General features: G+C 44.1%; 1 protein-coding gene and 1 non-coding gene across 3 annotated transcripts; one reads left to right on the forward strand and one right to left on the reverse strand.

Moving 5' to 3' along the window:
• Positions 1 to 1297: 1297 nt before the first annotated feature.
• Positions 1298 to 19225, reverse strand: RPF1 (ribosome production factor 1 homolog). 2 transcript variants are annotated; one of them, XM_073593642.1, is made up of 9 exons: positions 18928 to 19225; positions 17164 to 17220; positions 15306 to 15386; positions 13157 to 13252; positions 12366 to 12519; positions 9684 to 9766; positions 4529 to 4710; positions 4306 to 4432; positions 1298 to 1764 (listed from the first exon to the last, which is right to left on the reverse strand). In XM_073593642.1, the coding sequence occupies exons 1-9, from the start codon at positions 19144 to 19146 to the stop codon at positions 1723 to 1725; spliced, it is 1041 nt and encodes a 346-aa protein (XP_073449743.1). In that variant the 5' UTR covers positions 19147 to 19225; the 3' UTR covers positions 1298 to 1722. The 2 variants fall into 2 exon arrangements, with proteins under 2 accessions (XP_073449743.1, XP_073449744.1); XM_073593643.1 differs by lacking the exon at positions 1298 to 1764 and having other exon boundaries at positions 4322 to 4456.
• A 3227-nt stretch (positions 19226 to 22452) lies between these two features.
• Positions 22453 to 22524, forward strand: TRNAR-UCU (transfer RNA arginine (anticodon UCU)). The gene has a single exon. It is a non-coding gene; the product is annotated as a tRNA-Arg (tRNA).
• The last annotated feature ends 2920 nt before the right edge of the window (positions 22525 to 25444 follow it).

Here is a 25444-nt window from a genome sequence, read left to right on the forward strand (position 1 = left end):
AGGGATGCCAAATAATTTCATACAGTAATGTAATCTGTAAGATTACAGTGTACTGTATGTATTATGATTTTTTTGAATTTGCCACTGGGCTCCGCCCCCACGCTCGCAGCTAATGGAGCCTGGCACACAGAGGCTTCGGACAGGAGGACACAGCAGGGGGACATCACCGGATCCTGGTGACAAGGGTAAGTATACCGCACTAGGATCCTGCAATGCAATCCCAAGTGTGGCTCGGGGTTACCGCTAATGGTACTGAAATTTAATCCCGAGCCACACTCAGGAAAACTGCCAGGGAGGTTAATAAAAAAAAAAAACCCTGGCTTGTCTACTTTCCCAGAAAAAAAATTTTTTTTTTTTTTTTGTAACCAGAGAAATACAGTGTTACTATGGTGTAACACTGTACTACTCTGGGGAAATCAGGATTTTTTTTTTTTTTTTTTTTTTAACAAAATATGTATGCTTATACCAGTGAATTTCACCGATATAAGCAACCATTTTTACTGAATGAAACAGATTCATCTAGTGTGTATTGTGATTAACCACAGCTAATCACATGGTACAGATGGGCTGTGATTGGCCCTGCCTGTACCATGTAATCACTGTGACCAATTACAGCTAGCAACACAATTGTACACAATGAATGGCATGAAAGGAAGCCATCCATTGTTTCCAATTGTCATGTGATCTGCGCATGGTCACAGCAATCACATGGTGCAGGCAGCAGGCTTGGACACTGATCAGTGTTCGGTGGACACAGCCGGTGACAGATCATGCCACAGTGCAGCCTGTTTTGAGATGACGCCATAGGGCGTCCACCCAGCCATCATTTGACAATAGGCTGGGCGGGAAGTGGTTAAACATGTAACAGTAAACAACTGACAATAGTTTAGATTGTTCTAGATGATCTCTTGCTTGAAAAGGATTGTTAACGCCCATACACACAGGCTGAAATCAGCCGTTACAGTAGAATCCAGCTGGATCTCAGCCCGTGTGTACAGGGGCTTGTCTGACAGAAGCCAATCTCATGACCAGGTTTTTATCTAATGAGCATGTTGGAAAACCAGCAGCCGATCAGCACTTGCAGCCAATAACTGCGAGCACTGACCCCGCTGTTAGTACAGCGATTCAGCCCACTGAGTTAAATGGAGGAAAAAAAACAAAAACAAACTTACCGTGTGTACCAGGCAGACACAACCAGGAAAAGAGTTGGTCCCATTAGATTCTATTCTCTGGCAGGACCAATAGTTTTTTTTTTTTTTTTTTAACGATACTGAAAAATTACTGATAGAGCCTTCCGTATGATCAAAACAGATTTCTAAAATACATATTTAATCAAATCTCATTATATTGTACATATATGGCTGGGGTAAGTGGATATTTTACAGGATTATCTTCCTGTAAGGAAATGGGAGGATTTCTTTTCATTCATCATCCAGACTAAAAAAAACAAAAAAAAAAAACAAAAAAAACATTCCAGACCGCGCACACAATTCACTTCCTACTTTTTTTGGCAGTATTTCTGAACTGGAACTTTGCAGATTGCACCATATTGGGAGAATACTTTGTACAGACAGTTCTGAAATATCCTAGTAAATCCAGTTCAGGGACAGTTTAAAATTCATTACATGTGACTACATTGTTTTTTTTTTCTTTTATATCCACCAGAGGATTGCATTTCTAGTACAGTCACACAGGTAAAGTCATTGTTCCACTCAGCAGTGATTATAGATGGAATTTTCTTCGATTTGTGTCCATTTCATGTCGCTGTAGAAAATAAACAAAAAAAAAAAAAAAAAATTAAATTCCTTGCACAGAACAGATTTTTTTTTTTTTTGAAGGGTCTTTGAAATGAGGCTGTATTAAAGAAAGTATTATTCCTTTTCATGAGTCTCTGCCTCTTAAAAGGAGAAGTACAGCCAAAGCTTGTTTGGCTGGGCTTCTCCTATGGATCACAGGAGTGAAGTTAGTTAGTTTTGCATTCCAGTGACCCGTTTTCAGCAGAGAGTGGGCTGAAGTTGGTTCTCTGCTGATGTCACAGCAGTCAGTCCAGGCAGCGCGTCATCACGATCACAGAGTCAGGATGCACCAGTTCCCTGGACCGACACCCGGCTCAGCCTCTCAGAGAGCCGGTGAGAGCCCGAGGTTGGCCATACATGGTTGAATTTCGAAAGAATTTTCGTGGCTAGGAATCTTTTCTTTCCGGGAATTTTCTTTTCTTGCACATGCGCATTTCTTTTTTGATTACATTTCGCGCACAATTCTCCCATCCTTGATTAGAAAATCGTTTGTTTTTTAAAAAAATTTCCAACATGTCCGATTACTCAAATTTGATTGCCGCAGCCCACTAATGGTGCGAAATACAAACGAAAATTCTTAGATAAGATTTTCGAAAGAAAAATCAGGCACTGGGGGACCGATGCTGCATCCACCTAGGTAAGTATGAATCTAAAAAAAAAAAAAAAAAAAAAAATGGAAAAGAAAAAAACCCCATACTTCTCTTTTAAAGCTAAATTCCAGGTAAATGGTTAAATATGCAGATGGAATAAATATACATGGAAGTGGTGTTAGCAAGTGTTTGCAGGTGCCTGATATTGGACCCATGATCCACTTATCACTTCCACCGGAGGAAAGAAATAATGAAAAATAAAATAACTTTTTTTTTTCCCTGCAAAATATGGGCATTTATCACCCCCCCCCCCCCCCCCCAAAAAAAATAAATGTTTTCAGAAAAGAATCTAATTTCAATTAAAAACATCAATATATTTTAACTCCATGATTGCTCCACAGTGTACGGCTTTCAGCAATGAAAGGCACAACTGAAAGAAACCCTTTTTATTGTACAAAGAGTGTACTGAAAACCATGGGCCTTTCTGCAGAACATTACTAGAAGTGGTTTATTTGAAAGCGCCATCTCCTGTTCAGTGATGATTAGTGTGCCTCTCTGAAGTTAGCTTTAAAGCGGTTCTAAACCGCTGGATTTTTTTTTCTTACTCTGTAAGGTAAAGGCATAATGTGCTAGTATGCATCGCATACTAGCATATTATGTTACTTACCTTAAAGTGAAGCTCTTCCAGCACTGAGATGTCAGCGCTGCAGATGCTCCCATCTTCACCAGTCTAGCTTCCGGGTTTGCGGACTCCGTCTCTGACTGGCCGGAGCCACAATGACGTCACTCCCGCGTATGCGAGTGGGAGCCGCCGTTCATGGCACAGGGCACGCATGGCCGTTCCTTCAGAGTGCATACGCCAGTGATGTCACCGGCTGCATATACAGCAAATATCTTAAACAGTGCACGTTTACAATATGATTACACTACCTATAGGTAAGCCTATAATAAAGGCTTACCTATAGGTAAAAGCAAGAGACGCTTACTTCCACTTTAACCACTTGACCTCTGGAAGATTTACCCCCCTTTATGACCAGGCCATTTTTTTGCGATACAGCACTGCGTTACTTTAACTGACAATCATCGGTCATGCAACGCTGTACATAAATTACATTACATTTGATCATCACTGCATTTTTTATGCTTTAGAAACATTTTTATTTTTTTACTCTCTGCATTTTTAATAAAAGTAATGGCAGCGATTTATAGCAGGACTGCAATATTGCAGTGGACTATCTGACAATTTGTGGGAAGCAGTGACACCAATACAGTGGTCATTGCTAAAAATATGCACTGTCCTAATGACACTGACTGGGAATGGGTTAAAGGTGTACCTAACCATCAGTGTTTTTGTGTATAGTGTGCTGCTTTTACTTGCTTTGCAGGGAAACTAAATCCAGCACATCCCCACTGATAGGAGGGAGCTTTGCCTTGTTTACATATGCAGAGTTCTGTCCAGTGTGTCTCCTCTGTGATCAGCGGGTGCCGGCGGTCATTCATTGGCCGACACCCGCTGATCAGCTTCTGCTGTGACTGATCACAGCAGAAGTGGCATGCACCCCCTACCCGGGAGTGCAGAATCACATATATGAACGGGATTCTGAGCAGAGCGGCCGCCCTGTAGCAGTAAATCTGCTGTAGGGCGGTCCACAAGTGGTTAACAGAGACACCCAACCTTCTTGACCACAGTGCTTAGCTTTGTCAACATCCATCCTGTTGTCCAATGAGAATCTTAGTGGCCAGTAACAGCACACGTACTAAAAGAAAAAAATTGTCAAGTGCAATTTAATTATAACCTAAATTTGACAACAACTATGGCTGATCACATCTGAATCCCTAGTGTATGCAACAGTACAATGACAATATGGAAGAGCAACCATTGCAAGAAAAATATTTAAAGCTTCATCTGAAATACCAACCTTGTGGACCCACTCGTACTCTCCATACTTCGAGTCAAAGGTTCCTTTCTGGAGGGATCTTAGTTTTAATGTAAATCTGGGCCCGAGCTCTTGGATACCAACTTTCTTTTCGCTCTTGAACAGGTACCTTCAAAGAAACCATAGAAATTTACTGGAGAATCATCCAGATAAGGAGACCAGTGGAAGATAAAATCACACATAACCATCTACAGGAATGAATTACCTGTGGTATCTAAAAAAGATGTAGTCCCGCTGGTTATGGAAAGTGGCCACCTGTCGTCCAACAAAGTGGGGGTCATGCGGGAAGAGGGAGGCAAACATGCGGCCTATGGAGTGTCCGAGACGTGTGGTGAAGTTGTTTAGGATGACCTCTGGTTTGTGCTCTGTGGGGTCTTTTCCTTTTCTCTGTAGGCAATAAGAATTGGAATTTGAAGGATATTGCCCCAGCTTCATTCAAGAGCAATGCAACATAAATGCGGGGTCTGTATGCTGGAGGTGCTGCCTTAAGCATGAAACATATGGCCTTAAAAGCATATGGGTTCTCTAAGTCCATGAATACATTTTTACCTATATGTTGTGTATTTGTGTTTTTTTCCCCCAGTTATGTACAACAATTTTAAAATGTAGTTCTTGTAATGTTGCTTAAAAAATGTAAAGAAGCTGGTTTGCTCCATTTCCTGTATTCCCAGCAGGATTTAGGCTTGATTCACACCTATGCATTTTTAGTGCATTTTGCAGATTTGCACTACAGAACGAACGTGTTCCATAGGAAACCATGTTGAATGGACTGAAGTACAAATCTGCAAAATGCAAAAAACACTAAAAATGCATAAGTGTGAATCAGGCCTTACTCACCTGTGCTTCAAGGATAAGTTCACCTTTCTGAACAGGTTACAACTGTATTTTGGCTTGTAGTTCTTAATGAACTAGGGGGGCGCTGGTGAGCGCTCTTGTAGTTCACTGATCTTTCTATACTTCAGTAACTGCCTGCCCGTATCGGAGGTACATGCAGACAGCTATACTGACAGTCTGCAGGATCCTGACATTGCACCCAAGGTCTGCTGATCACAGCTGCAATTCCCTTCAGGCTTCTAGAGAAAAATAAATAAATAAAAAAAAAATGAATAAATGGCAATTTTTTTTTTCATTTAGAACCCTTAAAGGGCCGGGAGGCAGCCGGTGGGAAGGGGTTAAAGCCTTTAACTCCCCAACCAGTCTGTTCAGTGCTGGGTGGCGTTTCTAGGTATAGAGGAACAAGTGACTCACTTAATATGACAGCCAATCAGTGCAGCCACAGGGGAGTGTATAATCCTCCCTATGTAAGTTATTACTCCAGCTACTTGTAGCTTAAAAGAGGACATATTTCCATTACATATTCAGATTTGTAGAATCTCTGTTTTTTCACTACAATAACTCAATCTCTCAAAAATGGTCACATTAAAAAGCTTCGCTACATATAAAGTGCATTTAAAAACCACCATGCAACATTCCAAAGCAGGAAACATAGAAAATATTTAGCAGTTTTATTTACATAGATTTGCTAAAGTGTGAAGCTGCACTGCAGCGGCATCAAGACACATTTGATAAATGTGGTCCCTGAGGGCCAGTTCACACCACATGCAGTCCAGTACGTTTTTGTTCTGCATCAAAAAACGCATGGAAAGTATCTTATATGGTTTCCAATAGCATAGTTCACACCAGTGCGTCAGTTCCAGGGCTTTTCAGTTCCAGAAAAAAAAAAAAAAAAAAAAAAAAAAGTAGAACATGATGCATTTTTCCTGCACTGGAACGCAGTAAAACACATATGAAACGCACTGGAATGCATCAATAACGTACTGGACCCTAGTATAGTGAAAAGAAAAACAGGAAAAAAGAAGAAATAAAATCACCTGGAATTGCACCCGGAAACGCACCAAAAACACATTCAAAATGCGCATGCAGAAATGCATCCGGAATGGCTCTGGATTGCGTTTTTGTGGTGTGAACCAGCCCTGACTCTGAGTTCCTAGCAATGGGACATGAATCCAGCAATATACACACCTGGAGGCAACCCTTTCTTCATTAAAAGGTACAGCAACACACCAGAAACCCAGACATTGCCTTTACAAGGCAGATGAAGACTTTCAATGGGTCTCTGCACCAAATCCAAAAAAAAACAAAGATGGCAGCCGCACTGTTTAAAATAATTCTAAAAGGTTTTAATTTACAAAAAATAAAAAAAAAACAACATGTTATACTTACCTGCTCTTTGCAATAGTTTTGCACAGAGCAGCACGAAACCTTTTTTGGGTCCCCCGACGGCGCTCCTGGCTGATGCCCCTCCTGAGTGCTTCCCAATAGCAAGCCTCTTGCTATGGAGGAACTTGAGCAGGCTCACTCCCGAGCAACGCTCTTGTAAATGGACATTGTCCACACACACACACACAGCGTGGCTCCACCCTGCCCCTGCTATCTTCTCATTGGCTCACTGGCTGTGATTGACAGCAGCAGGAGGCAATGGAGAGAGGAGCCACTGCTTTCATGCACAATGATGGGGCTCGAGTACAACCATTTTAAAACTTGGCAAAAGGAAAAGGTGCACCTGGCCAGGGTAATATACAACACAGTACTAAGGGAGTTACCAGAACACTTTCAGGCTAACCAATCCCATGTACACAGCAAATCGATCACTGGAACTGCTTTAATTTGATAGCTTAGACTTTGTTCTTAATAAAATTGTATACAAATCAAGTTGTAAAAATAGATTCTCCAGCACACCAACACATATAGAAGCAATATGGAAAGATGTTCAAATCAGAATCCATGCAGTTCAACCAGACTTGGCATTAGCAGTAGGGTTGTCCCGATACCACTTTTTTAGGACCGAGTACAAGTACAGATACTTTTTTTCAAGTACTCGCCGATACCGATTACCGATACTTTTTTTTCTTTTAATGTCACGTGACAGTTTTTTTTTTTTTTTTAAACAATGCTTTCTTTTTTTTTTTTCGGGGGGGGGGGGGGGGGGTGAACGGTGTATGTGTGTGTTTTTTTTTTTACAATAATATTTTTTTTATTCATTTTTGCAATATGTTTATTTATTTATTTTTTTTTTAATCAGCCCTGTTGGGGGGCTTTGGTGAGATATCCGGGGTCTTAACAGACCTCTGATATCTCCCCCTTGAGACAGAGAAAGAGACCGAGGATAGAGATTCCCCAGTACCTTTCTCTGCAGCCTCAGATGCACTGAGAATGAATGGAGAGAAGACAGCGGCTCCTCTCCATTCATAAACTGACACATCGTAATCACAGGAGATTACAATGCATCAGTTATATGAATGGACAGAGTCAGCTGACTCTGTCCATTCGCAAAGGAAGGAGGAGGGGGACGGCGGAACAGAGGGGAGAGCGGAGAGGCACAGCAGAACGGAGGAACGGAACAGAGGGGGACAGAGAAGGAGAGGGGGACAGAGGAACGGAAGGTGATAGAGAAGGAGAGGGGGACAGAGGAACGGAACGGAGGGTGATAGAGAAGGAGAGGGGGACAGAGGAACGGAGTGGGCATGGAGGATGCAGTGACAGTCAGCGGTGATCGCGTGAGGGGGAGTTACAAGCACCGATCACCGCTGTATGTCACTGAAAGCCGCGGGAGGAAGCTTGTAACTCCCCCACACGCCGATCACCGCTGACTGTCATAGTATCGGCAGAAGCATCGGGAGCATTTGTCCAAGTACAAGTACTTGGGCAAATGCTCGGTATCGGTGCCGATACCGATACTAGTATCGGGACAACCCTAATTAGCAGTGATCCCTGGACCATTCCCAGTGATTGGATGCTCTTCACTGGGAACTGTTACAGTGATACTTTCTCCAGTGATTGTAAGTGCATAATCAATATTATTATTTTATCTAATTAGGAGATGTTATTGAACCAAGTCTATTTCTTTTTAGATCTGTATACAAAAAAAAAAAAAAAAAAAAAAAAAACACAACTTTCACCAATGTGAGTGAGCAGAAGCCACACTTGCAGATGCATCTTCATCCTGTGCTCTGGCTTCCACATATGGACTGTAGATGATAGGGGTTGATTTACTAAAACTGGAGAGTGCAAAATCTGGTGCAGCTGTGCATGCAACCTTCTAACTTCAGCTTGTTCAATTAAAGCGGATGTGCACTCGTGTTTTTTTTTTTTTTTTTTACACTTAAAAATTCACATCTTTTACAATGTTACACTCACTTTTTGCAGTCACTTCCTCCCGAGATGTCCGTTTTCTTTTCCAATAGTAAGTTATATAAAATGTGTACTGCCGTTTTCATCTTGCTTGTTGTGGGCATTTGAAGCCCACAAGCAATCACTTCCTGGTTCCAGTATTGCAGATCTACCAGCATTCCTTGCTGGTTCCCGCTCAGCAATGACACGAGATCCCAGGAGACAGTGCGGCGAGCAGGAAATTACGCAAATACCCGCCCACAGCCGCAGAGAGTGTATGCAGCAAAGAAAAACCAAGGCACATACAGTATATACAGGTACACCCAGAAAAAAAAAAAAGTTCCATTTTGCATTCTATGCTGTATTTAAAAACGACTGAGATAAACTTTAAAAATTGTGTGAACAACCGCTTTAAGCTTTGACAAAAATACCTGGAAGCTGATTCAACCCCTAAGGCTTGGTTCACACTAGTGCAGGCTGTGCGTTCCAGTTGCAGGAGTCTCATTGATTCCTGTAGCCGAATCACACTGCTCTTGCAAGACGCATGGGGCTGCCATTCATTCTGAACCTCACCCCCATGCATCACAGCCCGCAGCGCGTTTGCGGGAACTGCACAAATTTCCATTACAAACCACATGGTTAAAAAGACCATGCGGGTTTCCCTGCTGCCGCAGTTTTGAAAAGGTGCATGCACTATTTTTGTGCGTTTCACTCAGCGCAGCAGCCCATTCAACTGAATGGGCTGCCATGCCCGAGCAAACGCGGGATGCACGAGTGTGAACTGAGCTTTACCTCTGGTTCACACCGGTGCGACTTTGAAATCACGCTGTTTTCCCTGTGGCTTGTGACTTCATTTAACAGAACTCTATGCAAGTCGCAACGAAATCAGTAAAAATGAGTGCAGGAACCTTTCATAATCGCTGCGACATGAGTCGCGGTAATATGAACAGTTCCATTGCTGGCAACGGGGTGAGACTTTTCATGCGATTTGGAACTGTCAAATCGCATGACAAGCCGCACCGGTGTGAACGAGGGCTTAGTCTCCATTCTCAGTTGCTGTTTTGGTTGCATTGGATTACACAGAACAAAAACCTTCTTCGTCCATATAAGAAGCAGCATCAAGACATGCAAGTTCACAAGACAAAGTTAATCTGGCCAAAAAAGTAAAAGTGAATGGCTTCAAGACTCACCTTAAGCTCCTTGCGCAGGCGAACATTTGACATTTTGAAGTGGGCTGTTGGACCATCTGGTAAATGACTCAGGACAAGCCCATCTAGAGGTTGTGAGTTAAAGATATATAACACAGTACACCTGCAGACATTTTCCAGGTAATCCGGGAAGGGTTGGAAAGTAACAAATAACAAAAAGTACAGATACTATATTGAGTCAGATGTATACAAGTCAGCCTTGACTCAACTACTTTTTGAAATAATTTGCCGGTTTGATGCTGGTTATGAAATTTGATAATTAGCAAAGTGTTTTTTCAGTTACCTCTTTAGAAACATTTAGTTAGATTCTCACCTGATAGTCTGGCCTATCATGCTGACTTCAGTACGTGCTCTTAAGCCTCATACACACTATTAGATTTTCTGCAGATTTTTGTCTTCAGATTTACCAAAACCATGTAGTGCAAGGACCTGCCTGATTGCATACAAGTTGAAACTCTTAAGGTTTGACCTCATATGTTTTTGGTAAATCTGAAGACAAACATCTGCAGAAAATCTAATAGTGTGTTTGGGGGTCTAAAACCTTGTACACACGGTCAGATTATTGGACGAATTTTCGTCAAGTTTTTGTTTGATGCTAGTCTCAAATCGAAAGTGAAGAGGGTACTCACCGTCAGAAAATTTTCTGACAACAAAATTCAATGTCAGAAGTGACGTAATGTGTTGAATTGTTTTGTATGTGTTCTTTCATTTTTATTTTTTTTGTCAGAAAACCGTACTAACGAAAAGAAGAAAAAAAAAACAAAAAAAAAAAAAGAAGGAAGAAGGAGAGGGGGGCGTTGTGGTCACATCACACAAAAATTTTCAAGCCTGCACATCCAGTTTTTGTCTGCCAAAAATTTGTAATCGGCTGTCAAAAGCAGCATACTAAGGATCAGAAAACTGGCAGATCGTTCAACAGACGAAGTTTATCTTCAGGTTTTCTGACGTGTGTACGGGCCTTTAAAGTCCATTTCCAGTGTGACTCCCACTAGCCTGTCTTTCACATCTTTGATCAAGCTGAACTAACCCTTTAAAGGATAAGTACAACTTCTGGAAAATGTTACATGTTTCACCTGTATGTAGTGTGGAACATGTAACATGTTCCAGTAGCTGCAGCCTCTCCTCATCCTCCAGTGAGCGGGGGATCTTCTCCCATCGCCGGCTGCCACTCTTTGAAAATAACAGTGACAGTCGGCGATGGGAGAATGAAGCGAACGACCGCTTCATTCATTCAGTTTCCTGTGAATAACTTGAACTACAACTACTGTTATGCCCTGTACACATGGTCGGATTTTCCGACGTAAAAAGTGCGATCGGATAGTGTTGTCGGAAATTCCGTTCGTGTGTAGGCTCCATAGGACTTTTTCCGTCGGAATTTCCGACACACAAAGTTTGAGAGCAGGCTATAAAATTTTCCGACGACAAAATCCAATCGGTTAAATTCCGATCGTGTGTACACAAATCCGATGCACAAAGTGCCACGCATGCTCAGAATAAATTGAGACGAAAGCTATTGGCCACCCCCTCGTTTATAGTCCCGACGTACGTGTTTTACGTCACTGTGTTCAGAACGATCGTATTTTCCGACAACTTTGTGTATGCAAGACAAGTTTGAGCCAACATCCGTTGGAAAAAATCCATGGATTTTGTTATTGGAATGTCCGATCGTGTGTACAGGGCATTAGCCTTTGAGGCTAATGGCTTGTAGTTCTGAATGGACTGTGAGGTCGCTGATGAGCGACCTTGTAGTTCATTCACAAGCCCTGCAGCTTGTAAACAGACAATCTATGTAGGTGCAAGCTAAAAGCTGCACGGCTTGTGTGCAGGAGTCTGCCAGGGCTGCTATTAGAAACCATGGGGCCACATACAGCCAACCTGACCCCCCCAACAAAACAAAACCACACATTTTTTCTATACTTCAGTAATGAATGAACACAGCAAGTGATCGGCAGCGCTCACACATTGTGTTCATTCAGGAAAGGAAGAGGCTGGTAAGTGTGACATATTTACAGGACCCTTCCCCACTCTCCGTCCTAAAGGATCCTATTGGGTGTGGGGGTACACAGGGGGAAACATATGCTGCACAGGGAGGGTGATGGGTGTGGCGGGGGCAATTACTGGAACTGATCCCCTGGATGGCGCTCTCTGCAGCAGCTGAAAGCCGATGGGAGGAAGAGAAGAAGCCAGCTTTTAGCTGTGGCAGAGAGAGCCAAACAGGGGATTGGTTCCAGTAATTATCCTCCCACCATGCTGATCACCCTCCCTGCCCACATCTGATTCACCCACCTGCCTGGATTCCCCTGCTGCCCTGGGCCCTGAATAGGAGGACTCCCTTATCCACGTTTTGCACCCCTGATCACGGGCTAAATGCTTTCTAGACTCCTTAGGGGGAAAAAAACTAAATATTTATGAAAATGAACTTTTTTTTCCACTGCAAAAATATGTGCATTTATCTTTTTATCCATAAAAGGTAAACTTCTCCTTTAAGTCAAATATCTAAATTAGGCACAGTACTCAAGAAAGATTGAGCCTACAAAATCATCCTGGCGCCAGATAGAACATATTAAAATATATTAACATTATTATATGAATTCTGCAGCCATCTTTCAAACCCTTGGATGCACAATGTTCGTACATTTATAAAGAGGCTAGGTTAAAGGATACTTGCAATTTTCCGATCTTCATTGAGGACAATCAGATCTGTAAAATCCCTGGCAATACACTGTGGGATAATCTTTTTCAGTGCCAGACCCCTTCTGTAATAAACATGCGAGTTTGGAATGATAGAGGACAGTTGTTCTGTAAACTTTACAGTACGCTGTGAAGAACAGGAAAGAAAAATGTGAAACTAGAACCAAAATTCAAACATGGAAAAAAAATGAAATCACAAGTGATTATCAGGCTGAGGACAACTTGTCTCAAGTCAGTGGTTCTCTAGGACCAGCAATAGTAATTGTTGGTGGCTTTTTGGTGAGAGTTAAACCTCCTACGTCCCTGATGTTACCCGTCAGTTCTCAGGTTTTCATTTCCCATCTTTTCTACCCTGGATAACAGTATAGATATTTTTGAACATCCCACCAAAGTCCAGCTTACATGTAAATATGATTGATAGATAGAGATATCTATCTCTATACACACACACACACACACACACACACACACACACACACACACACACACACACACGACAGCATAGAAGTACTGATTTTAATGGATCCTGGGGCAGAGCCCCGGACCTGATCAATGTGTGATGGAAGAAAATCCAAGCGATTGTTTAATGCGTCATCACAGCAGTATGGAGAGGGAAAAAAAAAAAAAAAAAACCCCCACACATACACACCTCTTTCCAAAACAGAACAACAGATCAAATTCTACTCCTACAGGCAATACAGAGAAAAACTCCCACAATAATAAGGACAAATATATTGAATATGTTTCGGTGCTTTATCTCATACCCCACGAGGGCGATCAGATGTTGTAATCAGTATCTTTGGTGCTGTTTGTCGGTTAAAATAAGGTGCAAATTCATCTGTAGCTTCATCAAAAGCCACCTAGAGGAAAGCATTTAAAAAAAATCCAGTTAGGTATTCAGTATATGTGAGCAGTTTATCTGTGCACATAGATACCAAAACCACAGAGATACAGACCACAGAAATACAGAAAAAAGTCAAGTCCACCAGTGAGTAAAAATTCAAAAATTTTCAACAGACCTATAAAGAGTTCCACCCACAATTGGTGGATCACAGGTGCAATACCAGGCTACTGCATTCTTCCTCCAGCTCCTAGACAGTCCCATCTCCCCTACAGTTAGAACACACCTAGGGAACAAAGGTAAAGTGGAGTTCCACCCAAAAATGGAACTTCCACTTTTTGGATTCCTCTCCCCCTCCGGTGTCACATTTGGCACCTTTCAGGGGGGAGGAGGGAGCAGATACCCGTCTAATACAGGTATTTGCTCCCACTTCCTGGCAAAGATCACCGCGGTGATTGTGGTGACCTACGTCACTTCCGCCGCCTACCCCGCTGTATTCTGTGAGACACAGAATACAGCAGGGACCTGTGAGGACGCGCAGCACGGCTCGCGCATGCGCAGTAGGGAACCATGGGCGGCTTCACTTCCTTATTCCCTCACCGAGGATGGCGGTCAGTATTTGTAGCTGCTGGCTTTTAATATTTTTTTTTTCAGCAAACCTCCGCTTTAACCCCTTGATCACCCCCTAGTGTTAACCCCTCCCCTGCCAGTGACATTTATACAGTAATCAGTGCCTTTTTATAGCACTGATCGTTGAATAAATGTCAGTGGTCCCAAAAACGTCCTGGTAAAAAAAAAAAAAAAAAAAAAAAAAAAGCCGCTGATCACCACCATTACTAGTAAAAAAATAAAAATGCCATAAATCTATCCCCTATTTTGTAGACGCTATAATGTTTGTGCATACCAAAAATATGTAGAATACATATCGGTCTAAACTGAGGAGAAAAAAAAAAAAAAAAAAGTGGGATATTTATTATAGCAAAAAGTAAAAGATAATTGTGTTTTTTTCAAAATTGTCGTTTTTCTTTTGTTTAGAGCGCAAAAAATAACTGCAGAGGTGATCAATTACCACCAAAAGAAAGCTCCATTTGTGGGAAAAAAAGGACGTCAATTTTGTTTGGGTACAGCGTCGCACAACTGCGCAATTGTCAGTTAAAGCGACGCAGTGCCATATCGCAAAAAATGCTCTGGTAATTAAGGGGGTAAATTCTTCCAGGCCTGAAGGGGTTAAAGTGATACAAAAGGGTTTTCTCTCTATACTTACCTGCTGACCGTCTCCTGTACTATATTTGCAGTCTCTGATCATCTCTTGTATCATGTCTGCAGTCTCTGATCATCTCTTGTATCATGTCTGCAGTCTCTGATCGTCTCTGCAGTCTCTGATCGTCTCTGCAGTCTGACCAACTCCTCTAGTATTATGTGGGAGAGCCTGGAACTCCTCTAAGTTGTCTGCTGTGTTTAGACTTTGCTACATGCAGGGAGTGTTGTCTTTTGTATTTTATTTTTCATCTGTTCTTTTACTTATTTTTTTAAAGGAGTTCTTCTGACTGCTTGAATTTCTTTTGATGAAAACCACGCACAGTAATCGTGATGCATCGTGGAATCGAATCGTTGACATGATAATCAGAATCAAATCCAATTGTGAGGCCAGTGAAGATGTACACCTCTAGTAAATAGATAGGAAGATTTACTATTGTTTTTCTTTTAGACATTTCTTAAGTGGCTTCCTGGTTCCAGCCTAGACCACAATTATGTCATACATCCCATGAGTCTTCATAGCATTTTTTTCCTCTTGTCTGGAGGAGGGGTTTTCTCAGCGAAACACACCCTTCCTGCCTGCATGCCTGAGCTAAGGGCAGATGGATTCCAGAAAATAAATGCTACATGAATCCTCTGCCCTTACTCAAGATGGCAACTAGAAATGCTAGAGGGGGTGATTTTCAGAGTGATTTCTCAAAAAAAATAAAGCAGATATGAATGGATGGGGGAGTTTGGTTTGAACAGCACAAATGAATGAAATAGCGTTTTCAGTTTCTGGTGCTCAGACACGAAAAAATACATTATTGAATTACCTCTTCATCTTCAGGCTCCACTGTTGTCTCATCATAAACACGCTGGTTTTCAATTGTTTTGGGCACAGGCTTTGGTGGCGCCTAGGTATACAAGATAAAAATCAGTACTGTACAAATTTGCACTTTTGTACATCTTGAACAGGTTTACATTGGTCAGTTATAGTAATCTCCCATATATTACTAAATGCACACAAAAAAAAAAAAAAAAAAAAAAGGCATGCGATAATAGAGGATCGAGCACAGCACATCATGTTAAAAATCCTCTTAGGCCCCTTTCACACTGGGGCGGTGGGGGCGTCAGCGGTACAACAGTGCTATTTTTAGCGCTGCTGTACCATCGTTCTTGCAGCTGTATTCGGCCGCTAGCGGTGCGGTTTTAACCCCCGCTGGCAGCCAAAAAAGGAGTTAAAATCCCTCGTACAGCTCGGCTATAGCCACGGTATTGCCGCGGTATAGCCGCTCTGTCCCTTTGATTTCAATGGGCAGGAGCGGTTTAGGAGCGGTGAATACACCGCTCCTTCACCGCTCCAAAGAAGCGGTTTGCAGGACTTTTTTCACCGTCCTGCCAGCGCACCGCTTCAGTGTGAAAGCCCTTGGGCTTTCACACTGAACAAACAGTGGAGGCTGTTTAGGGGCGGTTTGCAGGCGGTATTTTTAGCGCAATACCGCCTGCAAACCGCCCCAGTGTGAAAGGGGTCTTACACAACCATTCTAATAAAAGTGTATTCAAATCTCAAAAAAAATAAGTTCTCTTATTTGCTCACTTTTGGTCTATTACACCATTAAAATTGCAGAGAAGATAAATGTGGATCCTGCCAAAAATTCATAGCTGTCCTGTGCGCTCTGCAATGTTTGATTAGTACTCCTAGGTTTTATCTTGGACTTTAGAATAATCAAATGTCTATATCGTAAAGCGCAGGAGATACGGAGGGTTTGAACAGTTTATTAAAAGACAACTGGGCAGGGCTGACACCCAAGGTCAAACAGTTATGTCCCTAGTACTAATTTTTATATATGTGGTTTTGGCAGAATTTAGGCTTTAACCCTTTCGCTTCCAGGACTGTATGTCGTATGGACCTGACAGTGAGGGGTTGACACACAATCCGTTGTGTGTGAATATTGACAGGCAGACTCCTGCCGCCCGATTGCTCACCCCCCCCACACACGGTACCGATAGGGGCGGCGGGAAGAGCGGACTCACGTGCACTCTCCTCCTCTTCTTGCTGTGATCTAGAAAGCGACGTCCGTGGCGTCAATTCCAGGTCAGCATCTAGGGGTCCCCCGGCTGGCTAGCTTAGCCGGGAAGCAATGTTTTGCAATGCGATCTGCATTGCAAAACATTCAATGAAGTCCAAAGGAGACATACAGCATACGCACGTACAAATGTAAACGCATGCGTCGGGGTACCTACGCATAAAAGCGTCGATTGTGATGCACATCGCCACGCACGCCAGGGAAAGAGAAATAATTCTAACACAGGCGCTCCTCTGTAACACTAAACGGATACCTATAGGGGGCTTTTTAAGGTTTGGCATGTTGGTTATCTATTTGCTCGTCACAACCTCGTCTTTTATATTTTAGCTAAAATTTGGGTAATTTATTGCGTTTTTTGCCCTAAAATTCACTTTAGTGAGTTTTTTACTGAAATTTTTCATTTCCTAGACCTTTACGGCAATATCGTGTGACATAAAAAAATTGGAACTACCACCATTTTATTTTCTAGGGTGTCTGCTATCAGAAAATATCATGTTTGGAGGTTTTATGTCATCTTTCGGGCTAAAATAATTTTCTTAAACATGTGTGCAGACAACACAAAACCGGTTCTAGCAGCGAAAAGGTTACTATTGGTTTTACAAACCTTGTCACCAAGTGCCTCTCTCTCCTTCTTACGTTTCTTCTTCATAGCAATCTTTTCCTGGAAAATTCAAAAAGATGCAAATTAAGAAAAAAAAAACCCCTAAAAATCAATGTTTTTTTAGCTGCACTATATTATTATATACACTATTCTGTTAAGGATAACTGTACCTTTGGTAACGTAATCCTTTAACTCATCCCCCTCTCCCCTGCAACCCCCCCCCCAAAGTTTTATACTCCCTTGTCCTTTGACTGGCTGTTCAGCAGAAGCCTCCATGCATGCATTTACTCCTATCTAGAAGCCATTTATTATGCCTCACAATGGTGGATGGCCTCTCCAGAGGAATAAATAAAGATTTTTCTACACATGCAGAAGAGACAACTGCCCAGTTGGGGAGATTTTGTAGTGGCGACGATGTGGCTTTCTGTGGGGCGCAGCTCTGGCAGGAAAAAGGACGGGTAAGTATAAGGCCCCCTTCACACTGCAGCTTGTTAGAGTGGTTGTAAATCCTCACATATACCCAGTGAAGTGACTGGCATCAGGTGATACACAGAGATTAAATAAATCCTCTTACATAAGTTGTACCTGTTTATCTACATCTGTCTTTCCCCCACATACATTCAAAGTGCAGAATTTACACAGGATCTCTGAAAAGCAGGGGGTGGGGAGCTGAAGTTACATCAGTGAAGAGAGCTCTGAGAGCTGATTGGTGGGAATTGACACCCCCCCCTGCACACTGGAACAGAGCTGAGACTGTCAATCAGCTGGAGGTCCCTCCCCCTGTCACCTTTTTTCTCTTGGTGTCAGGAAAACTTGTCAGAAGTGACTCATGCTGATAGCAGAAGAAGGAGGCAGCAGACAGAAATGACACTTAGTGCTCTGGATAGGGACACATTATAGAGGGATATGCTTTGTTCATATTTCATCTCTGAGGTTTACTACCACTATAACATAGATTATGCTAAGGAAGCCTATTCATTTTGTATTCTAGCGATGCACCACAATGCAGCCAAAATTTGAACAGGACCCTTTTCTTTTAATGTAGAACACCACAACATGTGTGCTTTGTAGAACTAAATTTATATAAATATTGCTCCCGATTGCACTAGAGGGTAAATCTGCCTTCTATCCGCTCGGGGCGGAGCGAGAGGCATCGGAGGGAGGGCCAATGGAGCGAGGGGAGGGGGCACACGAGGGAGGTAGCGAGGCCCAATGGAGAGAGGCGAGGGGGCACCGAAGGGAGGTAGCAAGGCGGCACCCGAGGGACAGTGGAGGCAGGCGAGGGAGCACCCGAGGGACAGTGGAGGCAGGCGAGGGAGCACCCGAGGGAGGAATGGAGGGACAATGGAGAGAGGCGAGGGAGCACCCGAGGGAGGCAGCGAGGATGATGGGCTCTGGGTGTACATCAATTTTGCTCTGGGCTGATACTTCACAGGTAATCACTGTATATCTGTATACATTCGGAGGGCGCCGTCATCCTCACATTGCTTTGTATGGGACTTCTTGTCTGCACAGTAGAGTGTCCCCAGTAGACATACATGTGAATGGGATTACATCCACCAACACAGGCTCTCATCCTCCTCCACCACACTTCTTTGCTCCATTCAGCACTGGCAGCTGGGAAGAGAAAAAAACCCTGCCCTGTACTTCCGGGTATGGAGGAGCACGTGACTAACACCATGTGTCAGCCCCAGCCAATCTGTGCCGTCACAAGAGGAGCGCAGAGCCCAGTATAAGGCACAGTGCTGCCCCCTGGCGGATCCTCACCTTCCTCTTCTCCTGCTTCATCTTCAGGAACATGAAGTGTCGGCGCTGCTTGTTCTTGATCTCGGAGAGGCTGAAGGAGGCCGGGAAGGCGGCCGAGCTCTCCTCCGGCTCTCCGGGCTGAGCCCTGCTCTCTCCCCCACCTTCCTCCTGCTTCGGCGCCTTCATCTTCTTATTCCGCTTCTTCTTCTCCCCGGCCTGACAACCCTCCACACCGGCCATGTGTGAGAGCAGAGGGCAAGCCACGCCCACCACCAGAAGTGACGTTAGCCAAGGAGGAGGAAGTGGGCGGAGAGCACAGCGGTGTTCTGTCAAAAGAGCAACTCGTTTTGATAGAACAGAGCTGCCCTACTCGGTTATGTATCTCTATGGTGAATCGGGGGGGCCGGTGGCTTCTGATTGGCTGGCGGAAGGGGGAGCATGTACATTAGTTACTACACGTGCGTGCGCCCCAGAGGCACCACTTCCGGGGAGCTGTGCGCTTCCGCTTCCGGTTTGTGCTGTTGCCATGGAGACAGAAAGGATGCTTCTCCAAGGGCTCAAAAGAAGCTGCTGGGAGGACCGCATCCCATATATGCGTTCTATAGTCTGTAATATCATTACAGGCATTAGCCTGAGCCTCTCACTCACATTAGGGCCCATGCACACTTCATTAATGCATGCTGGTTATGTCACACATTAACCTGTGTTGTATAATGGCCTCATTTAGTTGGGAGGGCGGCAGGAATGCACAGTTGAGTTGCGTTTTTAGCACCCCCCCCCCCCTGCAACCGCCCCCTCTTAAGTGGCATCAGACGGCGGTGTGTGCATGCCGCACTTGCGATACTTCCCAACGTGTAGTAATTGGCAAGCCAACCCAACATGACCCATTCAGCGAACTGGGAAGTGCCACAAACTCCCCGCGGCCGCATGCAATGTACATGGTTACGCCATGCCTGTCAGCAAAAATTGAGTCAAAACAGGTGGCACCTCTGAAAAGGGACCTGAGCGTGGATCAATCTTCAGAGAGGCAGTAGATTTAGGCACACATGAAGACTGGTTCACACCAGAATGCAGGAAAGGCGTGCCCGCCTCACATTTGAATGCACTGCCCTTGCGATCTGCATGCAAGTGCCAATGTAATATTAACGGCACTCCAAACATAGATGTAGCACTAGCTCACGGTGGAGCAGCTGGTTTAAAGGGGGCTGCTACCTTCACCTTCGTTACCTCTATTTCACCAGAACCGGGTCTAGGGTCCCGCTGAGCTTAATACCAAACAATGTAGGCACCGGACACTTGAGTATCTTTTCCAATGCTTTAATAAGAAGTAACTGTAGGAAGTAGCAGGAAAGAGGTAGAAGAAGAGTTGCAGGGAAGTTCAACTACCTTTTCTTAGTGTTGTATTATGAATTGGAATCTTGTAGGTGAATGTACTCTCCTTTTAGAGTTGAATCTTTGCCCGCCTGGATAAGTTTCTCTCACTAACCTAGCAGCCGGTATGCAGCACAAACAAAAGTCTCTGCCACAGACTTGAATGTAATAGAAACCCGTACGATCCTCTGCCACAGGATGTAATGGTTTAAGATGAACAGCAAACACAGCACTAGAACATTTAAGCCGACCCGGCAGTACTATGCGGTAGGTTAACTTTAGGATGTGTCCTCCAACTGAGTCACCAGGCCCCTCTCCAGACCAGCACTCTGCATGATCCTTCCATGACGGGTCCTCCCCTGGGATCTTCTCAGTTGTCCAGCTTCTTCCCGTAGGACAGACAGCCAAGGACCATTCCTCTGCCGCTGTGGTAGGCCCCAGACAAGTCTCTGGGCCCACCCACACGCTGCAGCAACGCGGTCCTCCCGATCGGAGGACCACGAGGTAGTACTCCTAACACATACCTGTCGGCCAGGAGGGCCAGCAGGTGGAACGAAAGACCCATAAAACATGGCGTCTGTCCCATAAATACCCTCTCCCAGAATGCAACTCGGAGGACCACCTCCACCAAGTTGTCTCCGGGACAGAAGAGCACTCATACGCTTCAACGTGTTGCTTTTCCAACACCGACCCATGGCGACAACGACACCCACAGGCACAGTGTGAAACTACATGCAACTCAGGCAAGCTGGAACAGAGGCTAAATCTGAATATATACAAGACAACTAACCCACTAAATTTACCTATAAGCAGTAGATTGAAAATCTACCAGCGCTACATAGATAAGAAATGCAGTGGATTTGCAGACACCAAATCCTGCAGTACCATGCGATGTGGTGTAGGGCATTTTTTAAAAAGTAATTCATGTTCTACTTCTTCCATGTTCCAGTGCGATTTGCAGCCTATTCAGATGAATGGGCTGCAAAATCGCACGGCAAAGGAATGCAGCACGTGTGATCCTGGTGTGCACCGGTCCTAAATATACCCTCAGGCTGCCCATTCAAACAAGAAAGCTGCCAACGCACCCAAATAAAAAAAAAATATGTGTCTTTACTTTCTATCATGCAGCACATAGACAACACATGATAGTGTATGGTGGGGCGGTGTAACGCATGTGCATCCCAGATTGGTTGGCTTAGCATGCTGGAGTGCCATCCAAACCAAACAACACTGCAAGGTGCTAAATATGTAACCATAAACTACACAATCTAATAGAAAAGAAGCCTTTAGATCTACCATCAACTATATAGTGCAAGGGCCTGCGTGATTGGATACACATCATCGATTGTTTAGGTTTGTCTTTATATTATACCGTTTTGGTAAATCTAAAGGATGTTGTACTGCAGGGGTGCCCAACCGCTGGCCCGTGGGCCACATGTGGTCTGTGGCACCCTCTAATGTGGCCCGCCACCACCTGCTCTGGGATGGCGGGTCAGCAAGCCCACATCATGGGTTCCCGACCCGCCATCCCCGAGCATCCATGAGAAGAACAGAGCCGGCGCTAGAGAAAGCAGAGCCGATGCTTCCTGTATAGCGCCAGCTCCTGTCACAGGCGGAGTGATACCAATTGTACTCTGCCTGCATCAGGAGGCAGCGCGATATAGGAAGCATCCGCTCTGCTCTCTACTGCAGCTGCATGCTTCCTCCAGCGTCGGCTCCTGTCACACTGATGCTCAGGGATGGAGGATCGGGAACCAGCCAGCAATACCCACCAACAGTACCAGCCAGCAGTACCCACCAGCAGTGCCAGACAGCAGTACCAGCCAGTAGTACCCCCCAGCATAGCTCCCAGCATGGAGTCTGCATGTTCTCCCTGTGCTTGTGTGGGTTTCCTCCTACAGCCCAAAGACATGCTGGTAGGTTAAATGGCTCCATTCAGTGCTCCTTGAGTGGACATCACTAATTTACTCCGCTCAGCGGGGGGCGGGCCTTAGAGAACAGAGGCCGCATATGGGAAACACAGAGGCTTAGTGGTTAGCCTTGCAGCACTGGGGTGCATGGTTCAAATCCTGACCAGGACACTATCTGCATGGAGTTTGCATGTTCTCCCTGTGTTTGCGTGGGTTTCAACCGAGTACTCCGTTTTCCTCCCACACTACAAAGACATGCTACCTCACGTTGGTGGTGCAGTGGTGAGCATAGCTGCTTTCTAAGCATCTGACCCGGGTTCGATTCCCGGCCAACGCAATCTCACAAGATGGCTGCCTCACCTGGTAAGTGTCAACCCACCCGTCCCATCATATCTGTATATACAATGTCATCTCTACAGTACTGTGAAAAAAGATTTAGCCAGGTATGAACAAATGCTGTAACCATAGAGGCCATGTGATCCCTTCCTGTCTATGTCCTGGTTGGAGATCACTATGAACCTACCATGGGGTCCATGTGATCCCTTCCTGTCTATGTCCTGGTTGGAGATCACTATGAACCTACCATAGGGTCCATGTGATCCCTTCCTGTTTATGTCCTGGTCGGAGATCACTATGAACCTACCATAGGGTCCATGTGATCCCTTCCTGTTTATGTCCTGGTCGGAGATCACTATGAACCTACCAGAGGGTCCATGTGATCCCTTCCTGTCTATGTCCTGGTCGGAGATCACTATGAATCCACCTTAGGGGCCTATTGACATGGAATGTTACCCACATGTCGGTAACAACCTATGAAATCCATACATACAAAGACACTCCCATACAGAGATATTGTGCTGCACAGTTGCTCGGCACTCCCATAAGAGATATTTTGAGACACAGTTGCTCGACACTCCCATACGGATATATTGTGCTGCACAGTTGCTCGGCACTCCCAAGAGATATTTTGAGACACGGTTGCTCAGCACTCCCATACAGAGATGTTGGGCTGCACAGTTGCTCGGAACCCCCATACAGAGATATTGGGCTGTACAGTTGCTCGGCACTCCCATACAGAGATATTTTATTGCACAGTTGCTCAGCACTCCCATACAGAGATATTGGGCTGCACAGTTGCTCGACACTCCCATACAGAGATATTCGGCTGCAAAGTTGATCGGCACTCCCATACAGAGATATTGTGATGCACAGTTGCTCAGCACTCCCATACAGAAGTATTGTGCTGCACAGTTGCTCAGCACACCCATACAGATGATATTGGGCTGCACAGTTGCTCGGCACTCCCATAGATATTGGCCTGCACAGTTGCTTGGCACTCCCATACAGACGTATTGTGCTGCACAGTTGCTCGGCACTCCCATAGAGAAATTTTACTGCACAGTTGTTTGGACTCCCATACAGTAAGTATTGTGCTGCACAGTTGCTCGGCACTTCCATAGGGATATTGGGCTGCAGTTGCTTGGAATTCCTAAACAGAAGTATTGTGCTGCACAGTTGCTTGGCACTCCCATAAAGAGATATTGTGATGTACAGTTGCTCAGCACTCCCATACAGAGTTATTGTGATGCACGGTTGCTCAGCACTCCCACACAGAAGTATTGTGATGCACAGTTGCTTGGCACTCCCATAAAGAGATATTGTGATGCACAGTTGCTCGGTGCTCCCATACAGTTATTGTGATGCACGGTTGCTCAGCACTTCCACACAGAAGTATTGTGCCGCACAGTTGTTCTGCACTCCCATACAGAAGTATTGTGCTGCACAGTTGCTCGGAACTCCCATAGAGATATTTTACTGCACAGTTGCTCGGCATTCTTATACAGAAGTATTGTGCTGCACAGTTGCTTGGCACTCCCATAGATATTGGGCTGCACAGTTGCTCGGCACTCCCATACAGAGATATTGGGCTGCACAATTGCTTGGCACTCCCATACAGACATATTGGGCTGCACAGTTGCTCGGCAGTAAATGAGTCTCTAGTGAACCCCATGACTTAAAGCAGCACTCCAGCCCTCCCTTCAGTCTTGCACAGCTGTATTGGATCCTCTCCTGTCCTGAAATTGCTTATTGTCATTAGTACAGTGACAGTGCATATTTCTAGCACTGATCATTGTATTGGTGTCACTTGTCCCCAAAAAGTATCACTTAGTGTCAGATTGCCTGCGGCAATGTCGCAGTCCCGCTAACAATCGCTGATCGCCGCCATTACTAGTAAGAAGAATAAAAAACAATAAAAATTACATAAATCTCTCCCATAGTTTGTAGACACAACGTTCAATATACGATTATTGGCATTTTTAGAGGAAGAAATTTTATTTTTTACATTTTTTTATTGGATGTTTTATAGCAGAAAGTCAAAAATATCATTTTTTTTTTCTAGATTTTTTGCATTTATAGGCGATGAAATCCCAGCAATAGAAAGTTCTATTTATGGGAAAAATGACATGAATGATATTTGTGTAGAGCGTTGCACGACCGCACAATTGTCACTTATAGGAACGCCGTATCACAGAAAATGGCCTGGTCATGAAGGGGGGTAAATCTTCCGAAGGTGAAGAGGTTAAACCCTAATGGTGGAGATAATCACTTTGATAAATGATCAATTTATTTTCTGATCGATCTTCTCCAATAGGAATAATCGATCGATAGATGACAACCCATTTAATCGATATGATACATCTGAGGAAGTGGATTTCAATGGAAAGGATACAATCATAATGGATAATAAATGTATTTCTGTTTCCATGGTGTAATCCCAGAATCGGATTGGTCACAATAGTAGAGTGGGAGTGGTTTAGATCTTTATCACTGTCTGGGGTCCCCATAGTGGAGATTTAACCCTCACTTCCTCCGGGGTCAGAAAGGCAGGTGTTAAGTGCAATTCTCAACTCAATTGCTCTCTAGTTTATATTGCTTTGCCAAATCTTAGCTCTTAAAGAAGTAAGACACAGAATCAAGAGTATCTGTATATCAGTTCCGAGCATAAAGGACCCGTACTGTCTGTTGCCCTCTTTATTGAAGCATTTATAGGGCTTGTTACACAAACATAGGTTTCAGCAAAATTTCCATACAAGGTAACAAGCAGTATATTTCAACATATAATGTAACAAGCAGTTTATTTCAACATACATCACGCGCTGGACATTCATTTAGGCGAAAACCTCAAACTACGTGTTGCAACATATGCTGACACGTACACATAATGCAGAGAAATGACAAACAACTTAATAGAACTC

Source organism: Aquarana catesbeiana, linkage group LG07, assembly GCF_042186555.1.
Source record: "Aquarana catesbeiana isolate 2022-GZ linkage group LG07, ASM4218655v1, whole genome shotgun sequence".
Classification (NCBI taxonomy): Eukaryota; Metazoa; Chordata; class Amphibia; order Anura; family Ranidae; genus Aquarana; species Aquarana catesbeiana.